General features: G+C 45.4%; 2 protein-coding genes and 1 long non-coding RNA gene across 7 annotated transcripts in view; 1 reads left to right on the top strand and 2 right to left on the bottom strand.

The window, feature by feature from the left end:
- Nucleotides 1–27,388, top strand: part of LOC120894796 (rho GTPase-activating protein 26) — a 233,603-nt gene that overhangs the window by 36,962 nt on the left and 169,253 nt on the right. For all 3 annotated transcript variants that reach the window (XM_040297622.1, XM_040297621.1, XM_040297620.1), the window contains exon 3: nucleotides 6,232–6,389. In XM_040297622.1, coding sequence (XP_040153556.1) covers nucleotides 6,232–6,389 — 158 coding nt within the window. The remainder of the gene's footprint in view (nucleotides 1–6,231; nucleotides 6,390–27,388) is intronic.
- Nucleotides 4,585–5,336, bottom strand: LOC120894801. Of its 2 annotated transcripts, none has more exons than XR_005738237.1 (3): nucleotides 5,151–5,336; nucleotides 4,982–5,085; nucleotides 4,585–4,895 (listed from the first exon to the last, which is right to left on the bottom strand). It is a non-coding gene; the product is annotated as an uncharacterized LOC120894801 (long non-coding RNA). The 2 variants fall into 2 exon arrangements; XR_005738238.1 differs by having other exon boundaries at nucleotides 4,982–5,079; nucleotides 5,151–5,335.
- On the bottom strand, nucleotides 12,344–14,438 carry LOC120894797. 2 transcript variants are annotated; one of them, XM_040297623.1, is made up of 2 exons: nucleotides 12,893–14,438; nucleotides 12,344–12,825 (listed from the first exon to the last, which is right to left on the bottom strand). In XM_040297623.1, the coding sequence occupies exons 1-2, from the start codon at nucleotides 14,066–14,068 to the stop codon at nucleotides 12,808–12,810; spliced, it is 1,194 nt and encodes a 397-aa protein (XP_040153557.1). In that variant the 5' UTR covers nucleotides 14,069–14,438; the 3' UTR covers nucleotides 12,344–12,807. The 2 variants fall into 2 exon arrangements, with proteins under 2 accessions (XP_040153557.1, XP_040153558.1); XM_040297624.1 differs by having other exon boundaries at nucleotides 12,344–12,819.

Below are 27,388 nucleotides of genomic sequence, written 5' to 3'. Positions count from 1 at the left end.
GTCTCCCCCTCCCGTGTTCTCGTTCTCCGACAAGGCTGAGGTGTGCACGTTTGTGCGTGTACCTTTGCCGTCCCTCCTCTCCTTCCTCATCCGTTGACCGTTCGTTGTAAGCTGGAGGATGAGTTCAGCGCTGTTGAAGAAATGAAAGTTAAGAATAAGATTACTCACTCTTTTTTGGTATGCTTTGTGTGTTATCATAACTTACCTTATTGCAAACAAAATCCGGAATGAAGCTCCTCGTTTAGGATATTCCGCATTCGATCACATCCTCGGCGATGCTCGACGCCATCAGTGGATGAAAGCAGGAAAAGAAACAAAGAAAAGCATCCGTCACCATCAGCATCATCTTACTCTCCCAGTTTTACACCGGTTGATGATTCTTACCTTTTCAATTCCACCAAAACAAACAGCGATGGAATCAAATCCAGAACACCAAAATCACACACGATTTCTGGAGCAAACCGACACATCCTCCCCCTCCAATTGTTTGCCACAGACTGACGTGTGTGTGAGCAGCAATGTTCTTGAAGCGTTGAGCAACGGTAAAGCACACACAAGAAGAAGCGAGACGGCTATACGAGTAGCGACTTACGCCGCCGCACAGACAGCGCGCGTCATAATTTTATGCGCGAAAATCTTAAAATTCAAGTTATTCATGACAAATTGAATCGACATTTTCATACTCTGACGAACTTTTACGAAAGATATGTAAAAACTTAATGTAGTGCAATTAAATTTAGTGCAATATCATTAGCAGAACATAACATTTTGATATTTGTTTGTAAATTCAGATCCTAGGAGCTACTACTTTTTTGAACAATAAGTGTAGAAACACAAATTTTGTCTGAGTCCAGAACAGCAACAGGGAAGATGTCGTACCCTGAGTGTGGAGATGTGTGTGTGTATGTGGTGAACGTTGCCGCGTCAAGCGTGCTGTAGGATACAACGCGTGTAGGAGGGGGTAAAATCGCTTGGCTCATTGAAAATACAGGCAAAGGCGCGAAGAAAACGCAACACTGCGGATTGTATGGAAAATGTTGCGCGTTCAATCCGATTGCCATGCGATTGTCCTGGGGGTACCCCGGTACCAAAATCCATGCGACTTTTCGCTAACGGATTGATTAAATGGCGCCCGATTAGACGATCCGATAGAAGCACTTTTCAGGCTTAACGGATTGAGCGAGATACACCGTCGCGGCGACACGATACATGTTGCATACATGTGTACTACATTTCAAGAGCCCCCTCTCGCTTTTTTTCGGATAGCAATGAGTTCAAACACACTTACGAATCCGTTGTTCAATATTTTTTTTTATTTTCTACTTTCTTTTTCTAAGCACATTCTTTCATTCATACACACACCCTCCCCACTGGTATTTTTCGAAGTATTTTTTTTCTTCTTGAAAAACAAAAAAACTAACGCACACAAGGAGACCCACGGGAGAGTGCGAAACGACAAAGAAGAGAAAACACACACACTCCTTCTCCTCCCCATGGTGTTTTTCGCAAGGTGATCCCGTAGGAGAACGCGAACGCAAAAACACACACAGACAAAGCCACGCACGCATGCAGGCTAGCACCAAACACACACCTCACTCCTCCCCCCCTCGTGTTTCCCCCCCACCCCCTTTTGATTCCGTAGGAGATCGCGAAACAGCAAAAAACACACTCACAACCACGTACGCATGCAAGCACACATACACACACATACACATACACCTACCCCTCCCCCTCTCTTGGTGTTTTTCACAAGGTGATCCCGTAGGATCTCGTTAAGCGAAGCGGCAAAAACACACACAGCCACGCACGCAGGCATGCACACACATACACACACACAGACGCGCGCGTGCACGCACGCACGAACGCACGAGGGAGCGTAAATGAAGAACGTATAGAACCTACGTTGCCAGTCTCCCCCCTCCCGTGTTCTCGTTCTCCGACAAGGCTGAGGTGTGCACGTTTGTGCGTGTACCTTTGCCGTCCCTCCTCTCCTTCCTCATCCGTTGACCGTTCGTTGTAAGCTGGAGGATGAGTTCAGCGCTGTTGAAGAAATGAAAGTTAAGAATAAGATTACTCACCCTTTTTTCGTATGCTTTGTGTGTTATCATAACTTACCTTATTGCAAACAAAATCCGGAATGAAGCTCCTCGTTTAGGATATTCCGCATTCGATCACATCCTCGGCGATGCTCGACGCCATCAGTGGATGAAAGCAGGAAAAGAAACAAAGAAAAGCATCAGTCACCATCAGCATCATCTTACTCTCACACTTTTACATCGGTTGATGATTCTTACCTTTTCAAATTCACCAAAACAAACAGCGATGGAACCAAATCCAGGACACCAAAATCACACACGATTTCTGGAGCAAACCGACACATCCTCCCCCTCCAATTGTTTGCCACAGACTGACGTGTGTGTGAGCAGCAATGTTCTTGAAGCGGTGAGCAACGGTAAAGCACACACAAGAAGAAGCGAGACGGCTATACGAGTAGCGACATACGCCGCCGCACAGACAGCGCGCGTCATAATTTTATGCGCGAAAATCTTAAAATTCAAGTTATTCATGACAAATTGAATCGACATTTTCATACTCTGACGAACTTTTACGAAAGATATGTAAAAACTTAATGTAGTGCAATTAAATTTAGTGCAATATCATTAGCAGAACATAACATTTTGATATTTGTTTGTAAATTCAGATCCTAGGAGCTACTACTTTTTTGAACAATAAGTGTAGAAACACAAATTTTGTCTGAGTCCAGAACAGCAACAGGGAAGATGTCGTACCCTGAGATGATACGTGTGTGTATGTGGTGAACGTTGCCGCGTCAAGCGTGCTGTAGGATACAATGCGTGTAGGAGGGGGTAAAATCGCTTGGCTCATTGAAAATACAGGCAAAGTTGGCGCGAAGAAAACGCAACACTACGGATTGTATGGAAAATGTTGCGCGTTCAATCCGATTGCCATGCGATTGTCCTGGGGGTACGCAGCAGGCAGAGGGAAGGATGCACCTAGGCGGACTAGGCGGTCGTGGAAGATCTCTAGTTTGTAATATGCCGTATGTCTACAAGTGGACAGAGTATTAGCGACAAGGGCCCCCGGAAAAATGGTCGTTGGGACACCGTGGCTGGAGAACCATTGCACTCCCCCTCTCCCTCCCTCACCCACCATGCCGGCAACAATGTTAGGGCCTGTGACCGATGATCGTAAGGGACCATCGCTCTGTATGTTCTAGTGTTGGGTCATACGATTCATTTCACGACCCGACCCGGAGTCGGGTGCAAGCCAGTCCCACCGGGCACCAGCACTCAGAGATCGCTTGAATACGCGCTTGAAAAAGAACTTGAGTTGGCGAAATTATTCAAGTGATCCGTCGGGTCCCGAAGCCGAAGCAAAACCCGAACGGGGGTCTGCACGAACCTTCGTTTTAATAGCCCCCTCCCTCTTTTTTGCCAGGATTTCTTTCCAAAATGATACAGTGCACAGAATTATATCACAACAATTCTATTTATTGAATTTAATACCATTAATCTAACAAGTTTCACAAAAATCAAAAACACATGCACTACGAACACTGAACTTAATTTCACATTAACGCACATTAATTCAACACACACTTTCCACACTCGCACAGTGAATAAAATCACAAAATCGTCACAACACTTTCAGCTCTTCCTCGCTGTTGCGCCTAGTTCCTTTCGCTACACTGTACGGGCCACCATTTCGAACACTACGACACAACCACAGGTTTTTGATGTCTCCGTTCGCCGTGAAACACACATGAAATGGAAGAAAAATGATATTAATTTGAAGGTGGGATGTTGGTTGATAATTTTAATCACTTTTACTTACCTTAAATTAGAATGATCTCCATTTTTACGGGGTTTATCCGCTGACCACCAAGCGCTGCAACACCACACAAGCACCAACCTCACTGGACTGAAAGTAAAGCCTACTGCGTGAATGTGTGTATGCGCTTCTGCCAAGCCAACAGCGCCGTACTGCGTGTGTAGCCAAGTGCGTGTGTGTGTATATTTGCACCACTGGACACAGAACACAAATCTCACCGCACAGCAGAGCGTGTGTCGCCAAGTGTATGCATGTGTGTATTTGCACCACTGAATTCTGAACGTCCATCGCACCGCACCACACAGCGTGTATCGCCAAGTGCGTGGCTGTGTGTAGTATCACCGTGGACTGCAGAAAACTGCCTGCACTAGAACAGAGCGCTGGTGTGGCCACATGTGTGCATGTGTGTGTGTACTTGCTCCACTGAAAGCCGGTATCGCACCAAATTTCGGGTGTCGCCTTGTGCGTGTGTGTGTTATTGTCACAGCACACTCCCCAGTCCGCAAAAGCCGAAGTTTTGTATGGGATCGTGTCGTACACATATGGCCCCACTTACGTACCCACTTGCAGAAGAAGTGTAAATGTGGTTTCACGCACACATAGACACCTTCCACCCGAACGATCGCGTTCACACATACTATAAAACTCCGATTTCTTCTGCATCTCACGCATACCAATGTGTTTGCTCCACCCCTTTTTCGGATTGCTTATAGAAATGATGAGGCACACATGTTTACTTTTGCTGTATGCACGCATTCGCATGCGGTTTATTCCACACTTTTTCTCTCCCTTCCAACACGTGTTTTGGCATACTCACACTGTGGAGACGGCAGAACGGTCTCCCCCTTCCAAATTTACCGTTCTTCCTCCTCTCGATCTTTTTTCTTCTTACCGCGTCCGGGGTACCATCAGAGCTGCGCGCTGGCTTTAGTTTTTCCTCCTCTCGTTCTTCCTTTCTCCTACCGCTCCCGGGGGCTGCGCGCGTTTCGACAGGTTCTTAGCGTAATCCAGTGCGTTGTTTTGTGGCTGAGTTGTGCTGAACGCTGTCAATAAAAATGAACCAATAATAAATGCATGTAGTACGTATTACTTTGGATAGTTTTACGTCTATGATGAGAGCAAAACTTACCTTAATATTTTAAAACTGGAAAACAATTTCTTTTCGTCACCCACTTTAAAGATTGTTGATGATGCCAACACGTAGGCGTTGATGAATGGCGCATGCACCTGTAACTTTGAAGACGATAAGCATTAGTTGAATTAGTACATTGAAGCAAATATGAGATTAAGAAACTTACCTCAACAAGTTAGCTAGGATAAATCATTCCACAATGGAAGAAGAAGCAACACTGCGCAAAACGTAAACAAGGAAAGTAGGGACCACAAGAAATCGCACATCACTCCCGCACATCTTTCCACAACGAAAGTTCTGGGCAGACTGAGGATGCCTAAAACCCGGATGAGTGCGATAGCAGAAAAAATCATGGTAGATCGAGAGAGATGGGTAGACTCGGTGTAGCGCAATCCGCTGGAAGATGCATGTGTGTGTGACCAACGAAAGACTTCAGACCCAGCTCCTCGCGTTTTTCATCCATCATTTTTCGTCACACGCACACACCTCTACACGCGCGGCGGTTTGCTGTCCAAAATCTAGAGAGAGAAGTTCTCAGGGCATCTCGCTTTGGCACACAGAAAAATCTCTGAAAAACTTCGGCTCTGCTACTTGGGTCGCTCATCATTTTTTTCGTTTTTTCGCTTGAGCCACTCGATTTCGTTCTTCGCTGATTTTGGCAGCGCACGAAGGGGTTTCGGTTTAAACTTCCAACAACAACAACCACACGAGGAGGCTCGGGGACACTCATCAGGGGAAAATCGCTCAAATTAGAGCGAGAGACAGATAGAAAAAGTGAAAGGTCAATATAAAATCTTCGGCTTTTGACCGTTGGGGTCGGAATCGATTCCGACCCGTGGGTGCAGCGGGTGCGCTAGGTCGGAGTCGGAATCAAATCCGACCCGCGGGTGCAATGAGTTCGGGTCGACCCGAAAGATCAGTAGGTGCGAGAAAGCATAAGCGACTCCGACCCGTTGGTGCAACGAGTTCGGGTCGGGTCGGGTCGGATTGAACCCATCTTGATATAATATTATATATAAATATACATATATATATATATATATATATATATATATATATATATATATATATATATATATATATATATATATATATATATATATATATATATATATATATATCTATATATATATATATATATATATATATATATATATATATATATATGTTTTTTATTCAATTCTCGAACACCTGAAATCATTGACGTTTCACATTGTTCATTGTGCATTATTTAATTTTATTTCTAGGCCTTTCTCGTGCGCAGCGAACATTATCCAGAAGTTTGAAAGAATTTAATTTTGAATGTATTGGCTCAACACAGACAGATGATGAACAAGTAATAGCTGACAGTTTGAAACAATTCAGTAAACTAATTTCGGCAATAGAAGAAGAACGAGACAATATGGTGAGTAGAAATGGTCCTATTTTAGGTTTGGTAAAATAATCTTTTTTTATTTACTTTCAATGATGTGTTTTACGTATAATTTTACGTACAAGCTACGTGCCATTCACAATTCATCGACATGAATTGGAAGAATTGGATTGAGAATCAATGCCACTGAGATGAAAAACCTCCTTATCGAAGGTTCAGCCCCGTAATAGGGTCCAACCAAAGTGATTTTTATTTCTAAATTTTTAACCATGATCTGCTCGAATGGTGCTCAAGATACAAAAAAATGTGGATTTGTGTGTGATAAACCCTGTTGAACGCGTCAAAATTTCGTGTGTGCGTGTGTATGACCTTTTTCAATTGGATGATGATGGTGTCGAATTCGTTTTAGATTCATGTGATTTCATAGTTGGCGAAAATAGGAGGCACATTTTGTGCGGCGTTATTCCGTGAAAATTCGGTGTTTTTTGGTATAAAATGACTATCAGTTTTATGGATTGACACTAGTGATGGGAATAGTTCCGAAAATTGAAGAACGGAACGAACCTGCCAATCTGGAGAAAAAGAACGGAACGCGGAACGCAGGATCAAGATGACCTGCCATGGTTACGCTTTTTCAGTTGCTCGCTTTATATATGGCTAACTTGAAAGTATTCATTGGATATTGTGTATTATATTTTTTGTGCAGTAATCACACAGTTTCAATTAAAACAAAGCTAAATAATAGTTTACTGAATGTATAGGGTTATGCGTGTCAACTGTTAGCTACTTCGGATGTGCGGAATGATTTTACTCACGTCTGGTTTGCTTAGCGTTCAAAATGAAAGAGAGCGTTTATATTTTATTTCCGATGCACGGTAGTGCAGTTATCCGGTTCGGTACGATTACCGAATTAAGCCGATTGCTTGCATGCGGTGTAACGCAAGTGTGGTGTAACGCAGGTGTGGTGTATTAGCGCAACTATAGTGTGGTGCAGCTTGCGTGCGAGGTACGCCACATCACTTCCCCCTTTATTTAAAATTTATCTGGAAGATAAATTTTCCTACCATATCTCGTCTGATGGACGGCAGTTCGAGTCGCAAGTGGGTCGGTCGTTTTGGCGAGCAGATTGTTTTTCTCATCAACGGGGGTGGTGCTTTGGATCGGAGACTCATCATTCATCATGAATGCGGCCTTCAAACGATCGATGGAAATTTCACTTTTCCTGCCTCTGATATCGATTGAGCTGCCGTTTGCAGCGAAGAGTTTTCTGGCTGGCATCGGGTTCATTCTGTCCTTGGCGGATGGTGGTATGACGGAAATCTCAGCGCCGGTGTCGATCAGGAATCTGTTGTTGGTTCTGCTGTCGTTCACATAGATGCGCTCGATTACTTCGGCCTTACCGGGGTTCAGCTTGATGCTGGTGCTGGTGGTATTTAACGTGGGGCTTGCTTGTAGTGGTAAGCTGTTGCTGCTGCGCTGCTGCGATGAGGGTGCGTTGTAGCTGGTGCTCACGGTCTCGGCTGGGTTGATGAGAGTGTCTCGGCCAGGATAAGTGTGAGAGTGTAGAGAGAAACGCACTACTTTTTTCGGGAGTAAACTGGCAGATGCTCGTCGAAAAAAATACACTTAGTGGTTGTATCGTTAGAGTGCTCCTTCTCACACTTCTCTGCCTTGTTTCCATGGCGATAGTGGAACCAACAGATCCAGCGGCGCGGTGCGCGTGATGGTGTGCGTGATCGCATGGCGCTAGAAGTTCGTTGCCCCCATGGCTGGCTAGACGGATGACGCTGTCTGGATCGAGAATTTCTGTGTGTGTTGCTATCTGCATACGAATATCGATCAGCTGTTAGGACTTCATCTAGGCGGCGAGAGAGTGCATCGATGCGGGCTTCTAAACTGCAGGCTGCGGCAGGAGTATCGATCTCATTCACGGTGCAAATGGCATTGCTAGGCGCTTCGAGGATTTTATCCGCTACGCTGGCTTGATCATCAAGTGATGCGGATGGCATTGCAGCGATAATGGAGCGAACTGTGGTTGGCAAGGCGCGTAACCAAATGTTAGACAGGATGCTATCAGAACATCCTTCTCCTCCCATTCTGCGCATCTCGGAAAGCAGCATACTCGGTTTCCGGTCGCCTAGCGAAACGCCCGAGAGTAAGCTTGTAAGCCGTTGGTTTTCCGACGGCAGAAAAAAATCGATGACCGATTTTTTTATGGTAGAGTATCTATCAGCCAAGGTCGACTTGTTGCATTTTGCAATGGCGGCGTGAAAGAACTTTGCGCGGGTACCGAGTGCAACGATCACTGCGTTAAACTTGTGCTTATCGGAAGCAACGTTGTTAACATAAAATGCCGCTTCTAAGCAAACGAACCATGTTTCCACATCTTCGGAGTCGAATTCGGGAAAGCGTATTTTGGCGTATGAGCTCGCGATCTCTGCCTCTTCTAGTTTCGGCTGTCGGATAATAGGCGCTGGCTGTAGCGGTGCAGGCGAATGCTGGGCTGCCATCGCTGGCGCAACCATCACCGGTGCTGGTGCGGGGTCGGTCATTGTCCTTACACTCGCGATTCTTATATGGCGAAACACTGAACTTGTTAACGCGACGCGCGGAATATTTTCGATCCGTATAAAATCGATGGCACTTCGCGGAAGTAGAGTACGCGGTCGAACACTCGCGGCGATAAATTACACGATTGTAATTTTTGCGATCGAAACTAAACTTTTTCGGTTTTCGCGTTCGGGGTCACCAGTTATAGGGTTATGCGTGTCAACTGTTAGCTACTTCGGATGTGCGGAATGATTTTACTCACGTCTGGTTTGCTTAGCGGTCAAAATGAAAGAGAGCGTTTATATTTTATTTCCGATGCACGGTAGTGCAGTTATCCGGTTCGGTACGATTACCGAATTAAGCCGATTGCTTGCATGCGGTGTAACGCAAGTGTGGTGTAACGCAGGTGTGGTGTATTAGCGCAACTATAGTGTGGTGCAGCTTGCGTGCGAGGTACGCCACAAATGTGTAAAACTATTCTTCTACTAAAATATAAACGCTTAACTTAAGTAGCCCGCTATACAGTTCCTTTTTCATTAAAAGGTTAAGGCATTTTGTTTTTGTTTTTACTAAAATTAATCATTATTCTGTAACGACCAAGCGTTTTACGGTTGGCAGAAGGTTAATTGGTCGTTTTAATAAGATTTAGCACAATTCGGAAGAGCACACAAATAATTATACGCAGAAGTCAGTGGCTTACGTCTGTTCAGTTCAATGTCGCGCCAAGAAGAGAGCTTTATTCTATGACAGTTCATCTAGCACACCGGGTGCTCCAGCGGTCAAGATATAACGCGTTTATACCGCTGCGTTCGGGATTCAGGTTGAGTGCACAGTGGGCGATATTAGTCCGGACGTTACAGCTCGGCTATCCTGAACAATAAATTGCCCTCAATTTCCTAATCACTGGACTCGGTCCAACGTCGCAACTTATTCGCTTCTAGAACCCCATCGTAGGGTATTTGTGTGAGTTGACATCCTTCTACATCGCGTACCACGTACCTATCATGGGGCAACACTTTATGGATGACGTAAGGTCCCCTGAATTTAGGATTGAGCTTCTTATTACCACTATCGGTCGTATCAGAGTAACGTATAGCCACTAAGTCACCTTCCTTATAGCACTGCGGTGGTTTGTGCTTTTTGCTAAAGTATTCCTCATTCTTCCGTTGAGACTCTTCTATGTTTTCTAACGCTTTATCCCGAATGGCTTCTAAGTCCCTAGAGGCTCGATCAAATTTCTCATCCAGGTATTCGGCTAACTCGTCTGGAACTTTACCGCGTTGCTCAACACCAAAGAGTAGGACAGAGGGGCAGAAGTTCGTAGATGTGTGGACGGTATTGTTTAAAGCGTATTCGGCTGACCGCAACTTGGATACCCAATCGGTCTGGTCTGGAGCATCAGATAGTTTGCTAAGGATAGGACGCAACACACGGTTCACCCGTTCTACCTGTCCATTGGCTTGTGGGGATTCGGTGGCGTTGAGGACATGGCTTATGTTATGCGATTCCAAGAAGTCCTCAAACAAGGTTGAGGTGAAACAAGTAGCTCGATCGCTAACAATCCGCCTAGGGCGGCTATAGTAAGACATATATTGGGAAAGGGCAGAACACACTTCCTTCGCATTAGTTGAGGAGGTTGGGTAAAGTTTGGTTAATTTAGTGAAAGCATCGATAACAACAAGTATATACTTCTTGCGTAAGGGAGAACTAGGGAGCGGACCTAAATGGTCGATATGGATGGTATCGAAGGGTAAGGGTTCTTTAGGGATGCTGTACATATTCCGGGCATTAGTATGATGAGGTGCAGAATAAACAATGCACTTGAGGCAGTTCTTAATAAATTTATCAATAGTGGGCTTCATGTGGGGGAACCAGTAATGCTGACTGATTTTGCTGAAGGTTTTGTTTATGCCCAGGTGGCCAATTCGCTCATGAGTGTGTCTAATTACGTTGTCGACCATTTCCGAAGGGACATACAATTGAGGTTGACCATCAGGTATGTCGCGATAGACAAGCCCATCTTGAAGTAAGAATCCGTCAACTTCTTCTGATTCTAACCGATGTTTGAGAGCTTCGATAGATGGGTCACGCGTCTGAGCTACTTGAAGCTGGAAGTCAAGGTCAATCTCACCGATGGCACCCACAGCTTCGGTGCGACTCAGTGCGTCGACATGAGGCATAGAAGTGCCTGAGCGATGACAGATGGTATAGTCGTAATTTTCCAGAAACAAGGACCACCTGGCAATCTTAGCGGAAGCATTACGGTTCTTAAGGGTCTCGACCAGAGAGTTGCAGTCAGTAACTATCTTAATGGGGAGCCCATGAACATAAGTGTGAAAGCGCTTAAGAGCGTAAATGATGGAAAGAGTTTCAAGCTCATAACTGTGTAACTTGGACTCGTCTTTTGAAGTGGTTTTGGAAAAGTAAGCAACAGGGTGCAACTTATTGTCATCCTGTTTCTGAAGGAGAATAGCGCCAAAACCAAAGGAACTTGCGTCACAGTGTAATTCGGTTTCCCGTTTTGGGTCGAATATGGAAAGGATAGGAGAATGCACAAGTTTGTCACGTAAGGTTTCAAAGGCATGCACGCAATTTGAATCGAAGTTAAATACTTCGTCCTTCTGAAGGAGTTTTGTCATAGGTTTGGCGATGCAAGAGAAAGATGGGACAAACCGTCGGAAGTATGAAAACAGACCAAGACAACGTCTGAGTTGTTTTAAATTAGTGGGCATAGGGTAATTAGTAAGTGCTTTAATGTGCCTATCACTAGGCTGAATTCCAGAAAAGTTGGCTTTGTAGCCCAAGTATTCTATTTCTTCATGGACAAATTTGCACTTGTCAAGACGAAGTTCCAAATTGTTCTGCTTAATCTTTTCTAATACGGACCGGAGAGTACTGAAGTGAGAGCTAAGATCAGTAGAAGCGATGATGATGTCATCGAGGTACACTACTATTCTACCATCATCAATGAATTCCCTTAAAATAGAATTAATAAAACGTTGGAATTCGGAAGGGGCGTTACGAAGACCGAATGGCATTTTCAGATATTCAAATTGACCATCTGGGGTCACAAAAGAAGTGTAGGGGATAGACTCCTCACTCATTGGGACCTGATGGAATCCGCTTTTCAAATCTAGCAAACTGAAGAATTTTTTTCCACACAGATGCTCCAAACAAGTTTCGATAAGGGGTAGGGGGTAATTGTCCCGAACTGTAATTTTGTTGAGGGGCCGGTAATCCACACACAAACGAACCTCGCCACTCTTTTTCCTAACGAGGACAAGCGCAGAAGCATAAGGAGAATTACTGGGCCGGATGATGTTTTCTGCTAACAGTTTATCAACAATTTGCTTAACCTGCTGTCTTTCACCATAAGAGAGTCTTCGCGGCTTAGTAAATATTGGTGTATCATGAGTTAGATTGATTTTCATTGGATGTACGAGTGGTTTAGTGTTTGAAATATATTTGAGGTATGAATTCTTGATAATAGAAATAACAATTGAACGCTGCTCTAAGGATAGAGTATCTCCTAAATCCAGTTCATTTTCGGCTTCGATTACATCGAGCGAGCAAATACTCCTAATAGCATCTTCTAATTTTTCTGGAAGAGTTGTATCAACTTCTTCAAGTTCCGTCAACGGGGTTTTAGTAATACATGATTTTGAAAAAGATGAATAAGTAAGAGAAATGTTAAGAGAATTAAGTAAATCGCGACCAATAATGACAGGCCACGCAATTCCAGGTAATATAATAAAAGAATGTCGAACAGAATGATCCCTAAACTGGATTGTGCAATTAATTCGTCCTCGAGAATAAAGTGGTCCCTTAACCATAGTGCAGTATTCAGTTGTTGAAAAAGGTCCTAGCAGCCTAGCTGGTACTAATGTGTCACTGATGAAGCTCACAGGACTCCCTGTATCTAGAAGGGAACGGACGCGATTGAGGGTGGTACGCTTAGTAGAAGGGTGTAAAAATGTCAAACTCACCTCTTGGTTTGTGCCGAGAGTATCCTCCGAGCTAATACCGCCCTCAACAGTAGCGTTGGCCCGACGTTCAGGGCAATTGCGGTAGACGTGCCCAGTCTGGAAACAGCGGAAACATCCGCCGGGTGGGCGCTTCGGCTTGGAGCAGGCACTCTGAAGGTGTCCAAATCGGGAGCAGTTGAAGCAGCGGACAGGTTCCTGCGACGTTAGGGGCCGTTCCATACGGTTGTTCATCGGGGCCCGAACAACGGCGGAAGGGGGCTTGATGGCTCGAAGATGACGGCAAGACTCGAAAAGCTTCAGCTTCTTCCGGAAATCTTCCATCGTGAGGGGCATGAAGTGCAGGCTTGAAGTAATTGACGGGCTTCCCAATCCATCGATGACGATCGGGATCAGTTCCGAATCAGGAATGTCGGCTTGGCCAGCTATGCGCTGCATATCAAACAGGTAGCGGAGGGCAGATTCTTGGGGCTGCAGCCGACGATTGCGGAGTTGGCGGTACACAGATTCAGGAGTAGCGACGAAATGAAGGTTGTCGATAAGCTCCATTTTCAGTTCGTCGTAAGTGGTGACGTCAAATTCTTTGGCGACGTTAGCTGCCGTGCCTGTGAGGAGCCGAAGAGTAAACAAAAATTTGTCCGCATCGCATACTCGATGGAGTGAGAAAAGGCGTTCCAAATCACGGAACCAGCGGATGACATCGGAATTTTTCTCAGCATCAAGCGGCTCGATGAAGGATTCGAAATCCTTTACACAAACGGCGGTCGGTTGCTGCGCCTCGAGTTGATGCACTTTCTGACGCAATTCGGCTAACTGTAGCTGCATTCGCAGCGCTTCGAGGTGAGCCTCCATATCGTCGGAACAGCGGGGAAGGGCGGCAGCTACACCTTGAGCGGAGGGCAGATTAGCATTGGCGTCGGTGGTGTTGTTCGTCGAAGCGGCATCATTAACGGCGTCACCGCCATTTTCATGAGGGAGATACAAAATGGCGGCCTCGGGATGGTTTGCGTAAGCGGAGGCTGATGCCATGGCCGAGGTGGTGGGCTGCGCTGCACGGGGGGAACGAGCGACCAGCTCGAGAGAGGCGTAAAGTTGCCGAAGTTGTGCGAGGGTGGCGGTATTCGGTACGTCGACGCCGGCTTCGATGAGCGCCCGGCGAAGTTCGTCTTTGCCCACCATTTGATGAGATGGCGTTATGTCACACGCACACACGTACACAGACACACGTAGACCGGCTGGTTAAGCGGCTTGCAGGCGGTTTGTAGGCGACTTTTTGTTGGTAATCCCACTTCTGAGATGTAACGACCAAGCGTTTTACGGTTGGCAGAAGGTTAATTGGTCGTTTTAATAAGATTTAGCACAATTCGGAAGAGCACACAAATAATTATACGCAGAAGTCAGTGGCTTACGTCTGTTCAGTTCAATGTCGCGCCAAGAAGAGAGCTTTATTCTATGACAGTTCATCTAGCACACCGGGTGCTCCAGCGGTCAAGATATAACGCGTTTATACCGCTGCGTTCGGGATTCAGGTTGAGTGCACAGTGGGCGATATTAGTCCGGACGTTACAATTCCCTTTTTATATTTTTAAATCAGAAATTTGTTGCAACGCATATGAAATTTTGATGCAAAATCAAAAAGCTTACAAGTTTAATCGGCTTTTCAAATTTCGTATGGTCTAAATTACACTACACTGATTGAACTAATATTTCTTAATAGAAGCAGATAGCATCGAATAACATTGGTTTATATAAAATACATATACTGTTAAGTTGTTTCTGTAGGGTTGACATTATACTATACGGTGAACTACCCGTGTGAAAGTGTCCGGTAGTGCACTTTAATTGTTCATCAGAATAGCGCTGTTTCCCGGGGCGATAAACGGCGTTAAAGAAATTATTGCGGAAGGCTAACGGTCATACACCCTCAATATTTAGTTGCACAAAGAAGATCTCAGGTAAAAATTCAAACGAGTTCATTAGAGATTCATGCGCAACGAAGCAGCTTAGCACCACACACATCGCAATCCATTGACTACCACAATGCAGTCCAAATTTGTTATTTATTTGTTATTTATTAATTAAAATTCAACGGACCGCAAGTGGCCCACTTGAAGCGAATTCATTTACATTCATTCATTATAACATAGTCACATTTCGGTCATTCATTTGTCACGCTTAGTCTTAAGTAACATAATTAACATGTAAAAGGTCGCACGACACGAATACTATTTAACAATGCGGTGCGCGACATGTCAGGTTGATGACGATCACAAATAACATTAAACTCACGGCACATACGAATAAACGGATCAGAGGAGCCAAAGCGAGTGCGGCGTTCCTCCACGTCAAGTAGCGATCTAGCTCGGAGCGATCTCGGCGGGACATACATGTTGAGCCTCGAAAGAAGCGCGGGCGAGTCGATCCGATTGTCAAAAAGTCCCGTGACAAACAGCCTCTGAGCGTTGCAGTTCCGATGCTTCAGTGTCTCGATGCCAAGCAACGCACAGCGTCCCTCATAGTCAAGTTGGACACTCCAGGAGCGCAAAGCGAACCGCGTGAATTTGCGCTGGATCGACTCTAAACGAGCTAGGGGGCGAGCAGCTGTAGGTCACCACCCAGCCAACAATTTCCGAAGGCGCCCCGTGTAAAAAATTTTTAAGCTTTCCTTAAGTTTTTACACTAGCAGCAGCTAAAGTAAAAACTTTCAGCACGGCACAAACCGACGCACACATTCATATGCTTGGATTGCTGGTCCTGCTTACGCATACATTTGTATTTATCCCTCCCCTTATATTTTCGGATTGCTGGTTGTAGTAGTGACGCTTTTTCTTTTTGCTTTATGCACACTTTCGCATGCTATTTATTGGTGTTACTCTTTCCACATACGTTTTGGCACACTCACACTCTGTATTATACGGCAGGATGCTTCACCCCTTCCAAATGCTGCGGTTGCTTTCTGTTACCCTTCCTCTCGTTCTTCCTTCTACCCTCTGCGCTAGGATATCCTCGACTGGTGCTGCGCGTGTTCAGCCGGCGCCTGTCTGGAAATGACGTCACGGACTGGTGCTGCGCATGTTTAGCCGTATCCTAGGCGTCCTTGAAGTGCGCTCTTCTAAGAAAGAGCTGTAATGAAATCTGTTGATGAAAATTAACCAATAATTAATCCATGTTTTTTATAACAAACTAAACAATATTTATAGAAACGCTTATCTTGATATTTTAAAACCGGACACCGTTCTCCTTCCGTCGATCGTTTTGCGGGATGTTGGCAACCGTCGATTAATATGCGCGAGCACCTGTGACTTTTTTTTAGACGACAAGCGTTAGTTGAATGTACCCAATGAAGCACACACAAGGATAAGAAACTTACCTCAGAAATTTACAAGGATAAATCATTCCATAATTGAAAAAAAAAGGAACACGGCACAAATCGTAAACGAGCAAAGTACGGGGCACAAGAAATCACACATCACTCCAACACATCCTTCCACAGTGAAAGTTCTGGACAGACTGAGGATGCCTAACACCCGGATGAGCGCGATAGCAGAAAAATCATGGGAGATCGAGAGAGATGTGTAGTCTCGGTTCAGCGGAATACGCATGCAGATGCATGCGTGTGTGTCACTCGAAGGATATCGGTTTCCCCTTCTCCCGTTTTTCGTTCATAGGCCACACGATTGGCGTTGCGCCGTCCCAAATCTAGAGAAAGAAGACATGCTCTCTCGCTTTGGCACACAGGAAAGTTTTCCAATAGCTTCGGTTTTGCTGGTTGGGCATACTACTGAAGCATATTCTAGCACTGGTCGCACCAAAGCACAGCATAGCGTCTTGATGCAGATCGGGTCAGTGATGTCTCGTGCTATTTGTTTTAGTAAGCCGATCAATTGGTTACCCTTAGTGACAACGTGCTCTAGCTGGTCGTGGAAGCTCAACTTTTCGTCAAGGAGCACTCCTAGATCCGTGACACAGCTTTTGCACCCAATGGTAGATCCATTTAACGCATAGTCATACACTAAGGGGGACCGCTTTCTCGCAAACGTAACGACAACACACTTCTCGACGCGGATGTTCTAGATATGTCTATAAATGATATTGTCATCACAAATGAATCGGTAGAAAATGCAATCAAACAAATTAAACCCTCACTTATCCCGGGTCCGGACGGGATTCCAGCAATAGTCTTACAGAAGTGCTCAACTTATCTTTCAGAGCCACTGGTCCATCTGTTTAAGCTTTCTCTGCACAGTTCTACATATCCTACTATGTGGAAGTCTTCGTGGATGACACCCGTTCATAAAAAAGGTCCGAGACATGTTATATCTAATTATCGTGGCGTAACTTCCCTATGTGCATCAGCAAAAATACTCGAAATTCTTGTCCAGGAAGCGTTAGTCAGGGGTGGCTTGAATTATATCAGCCCAAGCCAGCACGGATTTGTTCCCAAACGATCGGTGTCGACCAATCTCGTTCAATTCGTGTCTGAATGCCTTACGGCAATGGACGGCAAGTCACAGATTGATGCAATTTATACTGATTTCATGTCAGCATTTGATCGGATTACCCATGACATGACATACTCCTTGCGAAACTGAGCTGGCTTGGCTTTCATAATAATCTAGTCATATGGTTAAAATCATATTTAAACCAAAGATCATACTGTGTGAAAATCAATAAGTGCTTGTCCAACGTGTTCGTTAGTTCGTCCGGTGTCCCACAGGGAAGTAACATTGGCCCAGTATTGTTTATCCTATTTATTAATGATGTTGTATTTGCGCTCCCAAATCAATGTTTGCTTATGTATGCGGACGATATCAAGATTTATGCGACCATTAGAAATGATTCGTACAGCTCGACACTCCAGCACAGCCTAGACGAATTTAGCAATTGGTGCTCTGCGAACTCGCTATCCTTGTGTGTCAATAAGTGTTGCGTGATTAGTTTTACTCGTAAAAAAGACCCTATCAAGCGAGACTATAATCTTGACTCGTGTATAATCCCACGTAACATAGAAACCAAGGACCTCGGCACTATTCTTGACTCATCACTCTCCTTCCGTCAACAATATTCGTACGTCATCGACAAAGCATATCGGCAGCTTGGTTTTATTCATCGTCTGACATCTGATTTTAATGACCCTTTCTGTTTAAAACAACTGTTTGTCGCCTTAGTCCGGTCCGTACTTGAATTTAATGTTGTAACATGGTCTCCGCACACTAACAACTGGTCCACACGAATTGAGCGAATTCAGAAAAAATTCACAAAAATAGCTATAAGAACCTTACGGTGGAACATGGACCAGCCTCTAACCTATCAAACTAGACGGCTTCTTCTAGGATTGCAGTCCTTAGAGAGACGTAGGGAGGTAGCACAAGCAGTTTTTGTAGCAAAATTAATAAAAGGCGAAATTGATGCTCCCGGGCTTCTTCTTTGTACGCCCCTGACCACGCACTACGTCCTCGAAATTTCCTGATCAAAATAGACCGGGCCCGTACTTCCAGAGGAGCTCATGATCCAATTATTTCAATGTGTAAAGCTTTCAATAAGTACTACTGCTTTTTTGACTTCAACATTACAGTTGCCACGTTTAAATGTTCATGTCTGTTTTCAAATATATAGCAAGTAAGGTTATTTTAAGTATTACTTTATTTTAATATTGCAAAGGCCCCTGCGCGCGCCACGCAATTCTCTTCAATAAATAAATTCAAGACCATTCAAAGAGCACCATGACTGGAAGGCACTTAGAGTAGCTTGAAGGCGGAGTTGGTCTGACCGGTCACGGATAGGCAGGAACAGCTTCGCGTCGTCTGCATACAGTAGGTGGCCGTCAGGAGGGAGCAACCGTGTTACGTCATTCAGGAAAATGACAAACAGCAGCGGTCCAAGGTTACTCCCCTGCGGCACCCCCGAAGAAGCATCGATACGGCGCGACGTATGGGGTCCCATCTTCACGCAGTATGTGCGACCAGCAAGATAGGAACGCATCCAGGCCAGCAGCTGCACAGGCAGACCAAGCGTTTCGAGCTTTGTGAGCAGCAAGGCGCGCGGAACGCTATCGAAGGCAGCCTTGATGTCCGTGTAGACTGCGTCGATCTGCGTGCCGGCATCGATGGTCCTGTGGCAGAGGCTAACGAACTCAACCAGGTTGGTGGTGGTTGAACGCTGAGGGACAAATCCATGTTGAGCTGCGCTAATGTAGTTCGAGGCAGCTGCGAGGAGAGGTTCGTACACCAGGAGCTCGAAGACCTTAGCGCAGGCACAAAGCGATGTAATGCCACGGTAATTACATGCATTTGATTTGTCCCCCTTTTTGTGCACTGGAACAAGCCACGAAGTTTTCCAGCAGGCAGGATAGATGCCCGAACGCAGCGAGTCGTGAAAAATCGAGGCCAGGATAGGCGCGATGGTGGTACAGTATCGGACAGAAAGATAGAACCCTGGTGTTTTCAACGCAGCATGCACCCGTTGGGACAGGTTTATGTGTGGTTTGTGTGTTTGTGTTTGTGTGTGTGTGTGCATGTGTGTGTATGTGTGTTCATGTGTGTGTGTTCATGTGTGTGTGTGTGTGTGTGAATCTGTATTGGTGTGTGTGTTTGTTTCACAAGTCGGATAGTTTTGTTAGTAGTTTTTTTGTGTTTTGGGTTAGGTTTTTGATGTAATAAGCAGGACCACTGCCCTCGCGATCAGTGTTTTTTCGATATAATAACAATTTTACGGTCTTCTTTCGCCGTGGTCTTCTGAAGACGTCCGGTTTTTTTGCGCGTTTCGGTTGTCCAAGCGCGTTTGCCACAAAGGTGCGCGATCGTTCCATTACGAACTCGATCGTTTTGCGCTTAATGTCAGCAGCCGCCATTTGCTTTATCATATGGCGCTGATAATCGGTACAACGTTTACCTCGACCCATTGGTACTAACATTGCTTGCTTGGACCGTCAAGAACGGGCTGGTTTAAAACTTGGACACGGCTGATCCCGTGCTCTGCCTGCGTTCTACTTCTATACGCGATGAATTACATCGTTGTCGAGCAGCGAAAACATCGCATGGATAAAAACTATCAACGAGTACGCGAGTAAGCGTCTTCCCTTCAAAATCGAAAACAGAATACTGCCGCGCTCATGAAAAAAAACGCCCATTGAAAAGAACAACTGCGCACCAGCTCCATGCACGCACCAAGTTTTCCATGCGCACACAACGTTCAACGCAGGGATGCACGAAGGCCTTTCAATGGCGTGCACTGGAGAAACACCTGTGAGGGAATGCCGAGTTCAATGCTATTGTGCGCGTTTTCATTTCGCACCGGTGTCGCATTCATATTCATGAAACAGCACACCTGCGTTCTCGTCCGAGGAACAAGCGCTGCTGTCGATGCAAACTTTAGCTTATATCCAAGTGTAAACACACGCTGTTTCACATGATAACACACATAAACAGAATGCTTTCAACGCAATATGAAACCATGTCATGCTACGTTTCTTCAGACAAAAACCCGTGCACTTGCAAAAACACATTAAAAAGCACACTCTCTTTCTACTACTACACACACACACACACACATGCACACACACACACATACACACACTCACACACTCACACACACACACACACACACACACACACACACACACACACACACACACACACACACACACACACACACACGCACACACACACACACACATACACACACACACACACACACACACACACACACACAAACACAAGTAACGTGGCAAAACAAGTGCACGGTGCGTTGGAAACACCAGGGTTCTATCTTAATGTCCGATACTGTACCACAACGCTTAAGCGTGGAAGCCGGGATCCCGTCAGGCCCTGGAGCAAACGAAGGTTTCAGCCTGTCAATCGCTTTCGAGACTGAATACTCATCGATGATCGGCAAGTTTGGGGCCATAGCATCCACAGGTACGTTTGATAATGCGTCGGCTATCTGCCTCTCATCAGTTACCGCTGGAAGGAAGGTGGCGGCAAAGCGCGAGGCAAAAATATCACATACAGCAGACGGATTGTTGCCTTTGCGCCCGTTGTAACTGACGGAGCTAGGAAAACCAGAGGATTTCCGACGATTGTTTGCGAAGTTCCACAGTACACGTGAATTGCCGCGGCGGCGAAAAACCGTACGCCGTACGTGCCCCAGGTAGCGGAACCTGTTATAGCGCCGATAGAGAGAGTTCGCAGTATTATAGTTGCGCAATGCAGCGGGACACCTACGCAACAGATAATCGCGATAAGCGGCAGCTTTAGCCGTTTTGAGCCTGCGCAGCGTTCTGTCACTCCAAGGGGGGGCCTCGTTTAGGTCGTTTCATCGGCGTGCATTCATTCAGGGCTTGCAACATGAACCGCTCAAAATCTTTCACAGCGAGGTCAAGAGTGACGTAACGGGAACAATCGAAGACATTCGCGAACGAGGCGATCATCGGCAGGAGCCTGTTAAAGTCCGTCCGCGCGTAGTCAAGGCGTGGTGTTAGCGCAGGAACGGCTGATTCCTCTCGTGGTAACGGGATGGCCAACTCAAGCGCAGGGTGATAGGTGTCAATTGCTAACAGCGGGGTGAGGCAAAGTTCAAACGGAAGGTAAACAGAAGCAACAGCATTATTTGCAAACACCAGGTCTAAGACGCGTCCGCTGGTGTTAAGATGACCATTGATCTGGAAAAGTCCGCTATGATGCATCTCGTCCATCAACAGAGCGAAGAGAGCCGATCGCGTACGTGGCTCATAATGCAGAAATGGCAAATCCGGATCATGCTGAGCGGCTGACCAGGAGACGAGAGGTTGGTTGAAGTTTCCTAACAGAAGTAAACCGTCTCCGGGATGCATAGTTGAGCATAATGAGCGAATGCAGTTTTCGATTTCACGGAGCGTGGCAGCATTTGCGGCAAGTCTAGGCGGGAGGTATGCAGCAATGATGAATAGTCGGGAATTGCCTAGTTGTATTACAACGCACACTAGCTCAAGCGATGGATGCACCGTTGTGTGTTCCCGTGACGTCAGAGACTGAGAGCACGCAATCAACACACCAACACACCTCCACCGCGGGAACATGTACTGTTGTCAACACTACGATCGCATCGGTAGACTCGGAAGCTATCGTCAAAAAGCAAAGCCGAAGGTAGGCTAGGATCGAGCTAGGTTTCCGTAAGCACTATCACATCGAAATTGGATTCCAACACCGACAGGCGAAACTCATCGACCTTCGTGCGCAGTCCCCGCACGTTTTGATAGTAAACAGAGGCAGTGGAACGGGCAGTGCGAAGCGCATTAGCAGCAGGAACAAAACAGGTAGGTGTTTGTGCAGACTTAACAGAGGTTCGTCTATTCGTGAAAGAAACGGTCAAGTGTGGTCTGTTGTAAGTTGGTGTTGGAAGTGCGGCGAATTAAAAGCGGGCCGTCAATGAGTGTTGAATTAGGACCATGAGTGGTGTCGTTCAGCGTGTGTTCTCCCAGTTGTGGTGATGTTAGTGTTTGTGATGTTGATGCGTGTGCCGGTGCGTGATAGACAGTGGATGTTGGTGTGCGAGGCATCGATCGGCGATCGATGACAACAGGTGTGCGTGTGAGAGAACGGTGTTAGATGGTGATTGGTGACGATGAGTGTCCATGCTCTCGTTGCCGGGATTGTACAAATTCACGTACACCAATACCGACAGGCCAGGACGATGGGGCGAGTGCTGCGTCACGAAGGGCGGCCGGTACTCTCACTTTGAAAGAAAGCCAGTTTACGCAGTCAACACTGACTCCCTTCCTCAGCAAGCAGTATGCTAGGACGTCATCGGTGGCTAAACGGCGTTTCACAGAAGCGACCACTTGCTCCACGGTGACGGCAGTGGACAAGCGAGATAGTCGGATCCATATTCTGTCTGTGGCCGGCTGGGGAAACGATCGCACCTGGCAGGTTCGGAACGCAACGCGCGTCATTAATTTTATTTTATTTTATTAGTTGCTCGGCCACGTTGGGTTACAACAATAGTGCTTACTGACTATAGTATACAATTATTCGCGAAGGAATTGAAGGGAGTTTATGGTACGGAAAAGGAGCGAAGACGGGATCGGTAGACAGGATAGGATATGTTGAAATCGAACAGATCAGAAGTACTATTAAAAGACGACATAGCTCTTACAAAAGGCTCATTGCGAGCAAAACGTGTACGACATATAGGTAACTGGAGACGAAAACGATAACGTAAGGTGCGACAAGGTGCATACAAATGTAAGCGCGACAAAAGTGAAGGAGTATCAATCGTATTGAGCAATATGCCAGCGACGAAAGAAGCCTGAGCGACCGAGAGGCGGTGCTCCAACTTGGCAAGGCCTAATAGAGTGCATCTATCGTCATACGAAGGAAGCGGAATAGAGTGATGACCCAGCGACCTACGAAATACGATCCTTGTAAAACGTCTCTGGATCCTCTCAATCTTTGGAGCAGAGATAGTTGGACAGGAGACCAGATGACACAGGCATATTCTAGTACGGAACAGACCCAACAACAATAAAGGGACTTGAGACAAAAAGGATCACGAATTTCAGTGGACATGCGACAAATATAACCAAGACTTTTGTTGGCCTTGTTAATGACATAGTCCGTGTGCTCTTTGAAAGAGAGACTCGGGTCAAAGAAGACGCCAAGATCTTTAGACAAGGAATAGGGGCATCACAGACACTATAAGCATGAGTTATACTTGAAGAGGATCGGAAGAAAGACAAGACAGAACATTTTTCATGACACAGGACTAAACCGTTAGAAGCACACTATGTAGAGAATTTACAGAGCCAGGATTGAAGGACTAGACAATCAGCTGTAGAAGATACAGAAAGAAAAATTTTAACGTCATCCGCCTAAAGCAAGAAGCCGTTAGGAGGAAGGATCGAAGTACAGTCATTGAGGAAGAGAATGAACAGTAAGGGACTAAGGACACTACCTTGTGGGACACCCGAAAAACTAAGAAAACATACAGAGAAAGAGCCACAGATTTTAACTACATATGGACGATTCTCAAGATAGGAGTTGAACCACGGCAATATAGAGCCACCGAAACCTAGTTTTCGAAGCTTAGCAACAAGTAATGATAGAGGTATACTGTCAAATGCCGCTTTGAAGTCGGTATAGACAGTGTCTACTTGCTTACCACTAGACAGGTTGTGATATAGAGAAGACAAAAAAACACATTAGGTTGGTGGACACTGAGCGATGGGGCATAAAGCCGTGTTGTTCCGTAGAAATATAATTTTTTACACAAGGCATTACAGATAAATGGACAATTGACTCGAGGATTTTAGAACACGGACAAATAATAGAAATGCCTCTGTAGTTAGATGCTAGTGTGCGATCACCTTTCTTATAAATGGGAACAAGCCAAGCTAGTTTCCATTGACTAGGAAAAATCCCTGCACTAAGCGAGCGAGAAAAAAGACGAGTAAGAATAGGAGTGAGGGTATTGCCACATTTTTTCAAAACACAGGCAGGGATGCCATCGGGGCCTGGTGAAAACGAAGTTTTAAGTTTGGATAAAGCGGATTTTACTAGACTTTCGCTTACAACGACTGAATTATATGATATCACATCAGAGGGCGTGTAAGACAAGCCTACGTCCAAAGGAACCTTAAAAGAACTGGGATCGACAAATATACTAGAGAAATGTTTGGCAAACAGGTTACATATATCAGGATTGGACGTAGCAGAGGACAGATCAAGAAACAGGGTGGATGGAAGGCTAGCAGAGCCTCGCCGAGAGTTCGCAAAACGAAAGAATGACCCAGGATCAATAGAGAGGCGCATTTGAAGACGCCGGATGTAGCGACGATACAGATGGCGATTAAAGCTTGCTTCAGATAGAATTGGAACATAGACAATTGCCTGTATGTCAGTTATTTATTATTGAAATTAAGATCTTTTTTTATGAAAATGTAGCGTTTTCTTCATACTTTTAAGGAAAAATTGGGATAAAACTATTCTTCACGGTTTCGAAGGAATTCTCGAATTTTTCCTGTAACACGGCTCATTAGGCGGCGCACATCTTCTTCGTCCATCGTTTTAGCTATCTTATTCCAGCAGGTCGTCAACTGATTGATGTCTTTGACAACCTTTCCCTTTGCCTTGAGTCTCCTCTTCATGATTGCCCAGTATTTCTCAAAAGGGCGGAACTGGGGTCAGTTGGGTGGGTTAAGGTTTTTCTGAACAAACTGGACCCCTTTCTCTGCATACCATTCTCGAACGACTTTACTGTAATGACAGCTTGCCAAATCTGGCCAAAACATTACGGGATGGTCGTGGGATCGAATGAATAGCAAAATTCGTTTTTGAAGACACTCTTTTTGATATAGTTCCGACGTCATTGTGTTGTTTGTAACGAAAACTTTCGTTTTTTTGCCACAGCTACAAATGCCCTGCCAAATCATAAATTTTCTTGCAAATTTGTCGGCAAAAACAAATTTAAATTTGGCGGGAACATCCCCCCGACCCGTTGCCAAGTAAAATTTTTGACCTGGGATTTGCCCGAAGTCAGCCTTAACATATGTTTCATCATCCATCAGAAGACACCCGTCGAACTTGGTCAGCACCTGATCGTATAGCTTCCGAGCATGAGTTTTGATCAAACTATTCTATTTTATGGTGCGATTTGGCTGTTTGCTAGCTTGATACGACTTGATTCCTTCCCGGAGTCGAGTTCTCCTGACGGTACTATGGGCAGCACCGAATTTTCTGGCCAAATCGCGGTCCGACAGATTAGGATTCCTCTTAATTGTCTTCAAAATCTTACTACGCAGATTCCGGTCGACAGTTCCACTCCGACGATTGGCTTGAGGCTTCCGAATCGTCGTCAATGTTTCCTTATACCGTTTGATAACGCGCCATACGGTATTTCTGGGAAATTTCAGCTTTTTAGCTAGCCTAGATGCAGACCACAAAGGATTTTCCAAATAACTGTGCACAATTTTTTCCCTTCTTTCGGCTTCCATGTTGATTGTTTACTAATTACAGTCGATTTGCGGAAAGTCAAAAATAAATACGTCAAACTGACAAAATGCCCGACATGTTGACGCCAAGAACTTCCAAATCCATCCACCAGGAGCGCCACAATATGAGCAAAAATTTGTTCCAATTCTAAATGAAGCAAGCTTTAAGAAGACGATAAGCCTCAACCGCATATTTGTATACACAAAGATTGTGTGAAGTATTATTTAAACGGTAGGCACGTTGAGCACGGTTTTTGTCGGATTTCAATAGACGTAAAGCTCTGTTCGACCACTTAGGATTAGGAGCGGGTTTAAGGAGAGGACAGCAGGAAGGGAAGGCGGAAGTGATTACATTAGTAAACGCAGCTACAGCATGATTTATGTCACAGTCAGCATCAGTAAAAGACCAATCGGTATCAGCTAAAATACGATGAAGCTTTTGGTAGTCCAGCTTCCTAAAATTGAACATTAGAGCCGTAGGTATTCGTTGAGAGGATGCAGGGCGAAAGTGCGCAAGGAGCACACTTGTCTCAAGAGCAGGATGATGATTGTCTAGCGCGACGAGTGGAACAGGTGATGCTATGACGGGGGAGCAGCGCTCCAAGAAGGCAGCATTGGCAAATAGAAGATCTAATTGTCTTCCGCGTATATTTTTTATGCCGGATAATTGCAGCAAACCGTTTACCGACATTCCATCAAGCAGAGAAACATTTTCACGAGATACACCAGTAGGAATGAACTGATTAACGCACGATTCCGACGGTTGCCAGGAGAGTGCTGGTGAATTTAAATCACCAAGCAACACCATAAGATCATTTGGTTTAAGTTTGCCAGCAACGAAACTAACACTCTCATGTAAATCGTCAAGGACTACTTCGGAAGAACGCAAATCGGGTGGGATGTAAACGGCGCCGATATAGATTGCAAGGTTTTGAAGCTTAACAATTGTCCAAACAGACTCCAGCGAGTCGAACGGCAGTGATAAAGTTGACGTGTTCAGCACAGAAGAGCAGGCAATGAGTACACCACCACCACGGCAACGGTTACTGTTGAGAGAATTTCGGTCGCGGCGATAGATGACATACGCATCCTCCGAGATAAGAGAGGACGGAATTGAGGCATCGAGCCATGTTTCAGTTAACACCAACACATCCATATCAAGCTCAGATAGAGAGAGGCGTAACTCGTCTAGTTTTGTGCGCAATCCTCTTACGTTTTGATAGTAGATGTTTAGTCGATCGATCGAAGGAATGAGAGAGCGAGATGCGCCGGGAGTGCTCTCGCTGCAGGTTATTAACGGCGGAAGAGAGTCGGACGGATTGTGTGTATTAGATGCAGGGTTAGCTTCCATCAATTCGGGTAAAGTCGGTAGTTCATGAAAATCTTCAGCCGGATCAGCCGGTTTACGCTTGCTGAAAGTACTGCGTATAAGGCAAGCTCATAGGACCATGATCGGGCGAAATAGTGAAATCAGCGTTTCGCAGTTGTGTCGTGTGGTTGATAGAAGGTGGCGATGAATGATGATCCGATTCACG

Source organism: Anopheles arabiensis, chromosome 2 (assembly GCF_016920715.1).
Source record: "Anopheles arabiensis isolate DONGOLA chromosome 2, AaraD3, whole genome shotgun sequence".
Lineage (NCBI taxonomy): Eukaryota > Metazoa > Arthropoda > Insecta > Diptera > Culicidae > Anopheles > Anopheles arabiensis.
Note: the sequence above shows the minus strand (reverse complement) of the source record. Positions and strands in the feature narration are given on the sequence as shown.

Excerpts from the sequence above, each read along its gene's own strand:
- LOC120894797 (XM_040297623.1), bottom strand. The coding sequence starts at position 14,068 with ATGGTGGGCAAAGACGAACTTCGCCGGGCGCTCATCGAAGCCGGCGTC.